The sequence below is a fragment of the Oncorhynchus keta genome, chromosome 25 (assembly GCF_023373465.1).
Source record: "Oncorhynchus keta strain PuntledgeMale-10-30-2019 chromosome 25, Oket_V2, whole genome shotgun sequence".
Classification (NCBI taxonomy): domain Eukaryota; kingdom Metazoa; phylum Chordata; class Actinopteri; order Salmoniformes; family Salmonidae; genus Oncorhynchus; species Oncorhynchus keta.
The window spans coordinates 25,127,108-25,133,703 of record NC_068445.1 but is presented as its reverse complement, the minus strand read 5'-3'; the positions used below and the strand labels follow the sequence as shown (position 1 = coordinate 25,133,703).

Sequence of the window (6,596 nt, the reverse complement as noted above, 5' to 3'; positions counted from 1 at the left end):
TCCTCAGAGCATGCGCAGACCAGCTGGCTGGAGTGTTTACAGACATATTCAATCTCTCCCAATCCCAGTCTGCTGTCCCCACTTGCCTAAATATATCCACCATTGTTCCTGTACCAAAGAAAGCAAGGGAAACTGAACTAAATAACTATTGCCCCGTAGCACTCACTTCTGTCATCATGAAGTGCTTTGAGAGGCTAGTTAAGGATCATCTTAGACCCACTTCAATTTGCTTACTGCCCCAATAGACCAACAGACGACACAACCGCCATCACACTGCACACTGTCCTAACCCATGTGGACAAGAGGAATACCTATGTAAGAACGCTGTTAATTGACCATAGCTCAACATTCAACACCATAGTACCCTCCAAGCTCATCATTAAGTTCAGGGCCCTGGGTCCTGGACTTCCTGACGGGCCGCTACCAGGTGGTGAAAGTAGGAAACAACACCTCCACTTCGCTGATCCTCAACACAGGGGCCCCACAAGGGTGTGTGCTCAGCCCCCTCCTGTACTCCCTGTTCACCCACGACTGCGTGGTCACGCACGCCGCCAACTCAATCATCAAGTTTGCAGACGCCAGAACAGTGGTAGGCCTGATTACCAACAATGACGAGACAGCCTACAGGGAGCAGTTGAGGGTACAGTCTGCCCAACGCATCACTGGGGGCAAACTACCTGCCCTCCAGGATACCTACTACACCCAATGTCAAGGACAATAACCACCCGAGCCACTGCCTGTTCACCCCGCTATCATCCAGAAGGCAAGGTCAGTACAGGTGCATCAAAGCTGGGACCGAGAGACTGAAAAACAGCTTCTATCTTAAGGCCATCAGACTGTTAAATAGCCATCACTAGACAGCTTCCACCCGGTTATGTAACCCTGCACAGAGGCTGCTGCCCTAAAAACATGCTAAAAAGGTTCTCAGTAGGTTTTGTTGCTAACATAGATATAATATTCCCCTAACTAATGGAAACTGGACACAAACATTAGGGGAACATTACGAGTGACATTACAAAACCATTCTCTCTAGAATAGAATAGACTCCACTAGCGCGTTGGATTAAATGCAGTAGACACATTTCAGTGGAATGCATTCAGTTGTACAACTGACTAGGTATTCCCCTTTCCCAAGTCGTTCATTATTTTCCATAGAACACATAGCCCCTTGTTGATTATCGCTTACATATGACTCTCTGGATATGAAGCAGACAGCTGCCAAACTAATGCTGAATGAAATATCTAGCTGGGAGCAGGTTGATAATAATGAGGAGTTTTTGGGTCACTGTCCTCATTCACTCCTCCAGACACCTCGGTCATGTTTCAGAAGCAAATCTTTTTGGATTGTTTTGAGTTCATCTGAAAATGTATGAATGTTTCAGGACTAGACCTACTGTATACAATGCCTTAAGGTCTATCCTGATTCCCTCTATGAAAGGTCTATAAATCTAGCCAGCTTTGTTGATATATTTTGCATTATTTAGGTTTTGCTCTTTGGTGAGGAGATCTTTTATGTAACAATGAAGGAGCATTTTAAAGGCCTCTTGACGGTTTCTTGTTTCAAAGTGCAATATGACAGGGCATGTTTTAAGTGTGAAACAGCTGGCAGAGATATAACATCTGTGGGTATTAAATAGTTCATGACCATATGAATGTCTGAGTGACTGGGGAATATATGTGCATACTGGAAGAAAGCACTGTGAGATTTTAAACCAAGTGCTGCTTTATTTACAAAGTGTTGAAATAAATATGCTTTCATTTCTCCAGGTAAATTTCAGAGAATAATGTCGTCAAAGCAGTTGTAGACGGTATGTGAATGAATTTTGTTGACACTAGACACTTTAAATAACATGGAATCATATGACCAAATATAGTGCAAGCCAGGAATAGATATCTGTTTGCAATAATAATGAACAAGTACTTTACAAAAATCGAGGTAGAGAAAGCACACGCTGCTTCAATGATTACGTTTTACACAGATCAATACAGAGAATGTCAACAGAACAGAGCAGTTGTTGTGATCAACTGAAGTTGAGGCAGAGTTCCTAGAAGTTTTGACCACATCCTGCTATGAAGTAGAGACAGCAGAAGTAGCAATACCTGATGCTTCAGGTGTTAGAGATGAAGACGTTGATGGGTGGACGTATTCCTTGTTGGGTGAACCTCATTAGCATAATTAGTGCCTTTTCCATAATGGTCATGTTCAATAGTTTGATCAGCTTTTGTTACAATACAAACAAAAGGTAGGGAAAATCAGTCTGTTTCGAGCAGCCAACTCTAACTGTTTGTGTATGTGGTAAAAACTCAACTCAGCAAAAACATCCCCATAGAGCTCCATAGTTTAAGATCACTTCTACATGTTTTACCCTTATGTGCTTAAGTATGCTTTAGTTTAAACCACTGTGCTGCTGAACTACAGATGTAGGATCTTAATTTCAGCCAGTTTGCTACAGCAAGAAAATAATCCAGCAACAGGAAATGTGAATTATTATGTGGATTATAATGAATTACATTTTTTTAGGGGTTGATATACTTTTCGTAAGGGGAAACCAAGTCTGGAAATTACAAACTCCAGAAACCTATTTAAACCTCAAATACGATACAAGTTTTAAATGTCCTGCATTGCAGGAAAGCTCTCATGCAACAGGGGGATCGAAGTAGCCCTTTCCTGCAGTCAAATGACCTAGTTGCCTCATGGGTGGAATGTTATTAATAGTTTTCATAATTTCATAATTAAGGAACTTTTTTTTTTTTTTACGACGTGTGTTTCTATGTCAAAGCTTTTGTTATATTTCAGTCTTCTGTGATGTATATAAGGTGTACATTTAAAACATGATCTATATCTGACATGGTACAGGTATCTTCATTTTTAAGCCCATAACCATGTGTGTGAGGTGTATACTTTTCTTTCAAAGTAGATTTGTTTAAGACTACCAAGAAACACTCTGTGTGACCCTGTTTTAGTCCACTGCAGTAAAAGGTTTTAAGATCCTACATATGTACTGTATGTCAGATTTACTATGCACAACATTCTGCTCCTCCATGGATAATGCATAGCATGTCAGACAGATGCAAGTTTCAATGCAGACTCCACTGAACAATAAATGCCAAAAGAAGAGTTTTGTTTTCTGAAATAGTGAGGGTTCCTGTGGATTTTGTAAATTGGCATTTCTCAGAGATAATATGTTTCTAGTTACAGTACATTCTCAGAGATAATATGTTTCTAGTTACAGTACATTCTCAGAGATAATATGTTTCTAGTTACAGTACATTCTCAGAGATAATATGTTTCTAGTTACAGTACATTCTCAGAGATAATATGTTTCTAGTTACAGTACATTCTCAGGCGCTAACCATTAGGCCTACTTGTTGTACCATCTCTTTTTTCTCTTACCCATTAAATCACTTCAAATCATAGGCTTGTCATATTTGCTACCCTCAAGTGCTTTGTGGTAACATTGAAAGATTAACTTTTGTTTGTTGGCTTTCATTTGCATTACGATTTATATTCAAAAGTAATATACTATCTTGGCCATGTAATGTGTGTGTGTCCCTTGGGTCTCTGTGTGTGTCCCTTGGGTCTCTGTGTGTGTCCCTTGGGTCTCTGTGTGTGTCCCTTGGGTCTGTGTGTATGTCCCTTGGGTCTGTGTGTGTGTGTGTGTGTCCCTTGGGTCTGTGTGTGTGTGTCCCTTGGGTCTGTGTGTGTGTGTCCCTTGGGTCTGTGTGTGTGTCCCTTGGGTCTGTGTGTGTGTGTCCCTTGGGTCTGTGTGTGTGTGTCCCTTGGGTATGTGTATGTGTGTCCCTTGGGTCTGTGTGTGTGTCCCTTGGGTCTCTGTGTGTGTGTCCCTTGGGTCTGTGTGTGTGTGTGTGTCCCTTGGGTCTGTGTGTGTGTGTCCCTTGGGTCTGTGTGTATGTGTGTCCCTTGGGTCTGTGTGTGTGTGTGTCCCTTGCGTCTGTGTGTGTGTGTGTGTCCCTTGGGTCTGTGTGTGTGTGTGTCCAATGCGTCTGTGTGTGTGTGTCCCTTGCGTCTGTGTGTGTGTGTCCCTTGCTTCTGTGTGTGTGTGTCCCTTGCGTCTGTGTGTGTCCCTTGGATCTGTGTGTGTCCCTTGGGTTGACTTTGTAGTTAACTCTTTAATATCTAAGTGATGTTGGCCAGCAGAGATCAATGTATTCTATTCAATGATTGAATAGAGAAACTGACAGTCAAAGGCATGTCTGGAAATAAAATGACAACGCAAAGGTGCCTTCTGAGGTGTATACTACAAAGCAGATTCAGTGAGTTAGCCAGCTAACTTTGATAAACAACTACAAATAACAGATGATTTTCTGGTTCATTAAAAAAGCTAAACATAGATACATGTATGTGTTTTTGGTTGTTGAGTCAATGAGACAATGGCAATTTCAAGATAATCTTTCTGAAAACGTTCAACATTTTCAGAATATTCAGGCTCCTTGATCCTGCTTTGTAGTATACCCCTCTGTTCTGCAGTGTTTTTGTTGGTAAACAGAAAACACTTAACTGCCTCCACAAAGTAATAGATTCACATATACCTATACAGACCACTTTCAATTGTTCACCATCATCACCTACTGTACCACAGTCAAGATGAACTGGAAACAGTTATGTAGATACCGATTCCGTAACCTTCATTGGTTTAAATCAATAGCCACTGACACCCACTTGCTCAAGCATCAATTTGGCAAATATCATCATGCAAAAATCTATTCGCAGCCCATGCTTTGAATGACCCAGAATTATCGCCTGGGTCCGCATGTCATTTCCCCAGTCAATGCACCATCCACCAGACATGAATATGAAGTCAGGACTGTGTAGCATATGCACAAAGCCAGTGTCAACTTGAATATCCCGTCAAATACGGTCCATGGTTTTTATCCCAAAATAGAATGACTGAGTGAGTCACACAGACACAGGCCTAAGGAATGGCCTTATCTCTGTGCCTCTGCAGTGGGTTAGAGAGGAAGTTACAGTCAGCCTCTGTCTTTATCTGTCTTTATCTACAATACTACTGCCAGGTCACAGGTCATCCCTCTAAGCTTCCATTATACAACCACAGAAACTGCACTTCCCAGTAGTTTTTGCAATAAGGACGGCATTTAAAACTCCTTGGACGCTTCTGGGGCTCCAAACTCTCCTCCTCCTCATCCTTGTCCTCTTCCTCCTACACCTTGAGGGCCTCATGCACGCCCGCGGCGGACAGGCGTCGGTTGATGTTGCGGTAGCGGCATCGTAGCAGGTCCTTGTATGTGGATCGCAGATCCCGGTTGAAGAAGGCATAGATGAAGGGGTTCATGAGGGAGTTGGCATAACCCAGCCAGAGGAGGAACCTTTCCAGCCAGATGGGCACGCAGCTGCACTCCACCCCGCAGATGAAGGGCCTAGCTGTGGACAGGATGAAGAAGGGCAGCCAGCAGACAGAGAACACACCGACGATCACCCCCAGCGTGGTGGCTGCCTTCTGCTCCCTTTTGAAGATGGAGATGTTGCGGCGCTCACGGGACAGCAGACGGGATAGCGCCGCACACTCCTCGGCCACACCCTGCGGCTTCAGGCCCTGCATCCTCAGCGCCTCACTGGCCACTGTCTCCAGCCGCTCCCGCCGGGCAAAGTCGGTGAAGCGGTGCTTCAGACCGCTCTTGCGGGCGGCCCTGAAGATCTTGTAGTACATAAAGAGCATGACGAGCATGGGGATGTAGAAGGCCACTGCCGTGGAGTAGATGGTGTAGCCAAAGTCCTGGCTGATGAGGCACACGCCGCCCGTGTGGACATTCTTGGCCCAGCCACAGAAGGGGGGCAGGGTGATGGAGGCGGACACCAACCACACCCCCAGGATCATCTTGGCCATCAGCTGACCGTTCTGCCTGGCTGGGTATGTGAGGGGCCGGGTGATTCCCAGATACCTGAGAGAGAAGAAACAAAAATAATTTAGCAAGGTAAACTTTATTATCCCATATGGAAATGCAAGCAGGATAAACATACAAGGCTACATGCTCCCCTTCTGCGGCTGGGTCAAGAATGTCCAAACGGGCGGTGTGTGCCTCATCAGCCAGGACTTTGGCTACACCATCTACTCCAATGTAAAGATGGCGCCGGAGAAGAAGGCTGATGTTTCACGTATTCCTAACCAATTGTTTGTTTCTTTGCGTTGTTTGTAACTTATTAACTTATTTTGTACATCATGTTGCTGCTACTGTCTCTTTTGAACGAAAATAACTTCTGGACATCAGAACTTCGATTACTCACCACGGACTGGCAGAATCCTTTTTTAATTTAACAAGTTCGACATGAATGATATATCGCTTTCCCGGAAACAGGCCCAGATCCCCGTCATTTGCGTGAAGAGAAGGTGGAGAAAAAGGGGCCATAGGGTGGGCTGCCTTCTGAGAATTTGTAGTCGATCGACTAAACCCCCACTTCCTTCCATTCTGCTAGCACACAGCAATCTTTGGAAAATAAATTTGATGACCTACGCAGAAGATTCAATTACCAACGGGACATTCAAAACTGAGCTGTATTCTGCCATAAGCAAACAGGGAAATGCTCACCCAGAGACGGCGCTCCTAGTAGCCGGGGACTTT

The 6,596-nt window shown here is 44.1% G+C and overlaps 1 protein-coding gene across 1 annotated transcript; it reads right to left on the bottom strand.

Moving 5' to 3' along the window:
- Positions 1 to 1,710: 1,710 nt before the first annotated feature.
- On the bottom strand, positions 1,711 to 6,006 carry LOC118357871 (5-hydroxytryptamine receptor 7-like). The gene has a single exon (XM_035735183.2). It carries the CDS (start codon positions 5,993 to 5,995, stop codon positions 5,180 to 5,182), a length of 816 nt encoding a protein of 271 aa, XP_035591076.1. The 5' UTR covers positions 5,996 to 6,006; the 3' UTR covers positions 1,711 to 5,179.
- Positions 6,007 to 6,596: the final 590 nt, after the last annotated feature.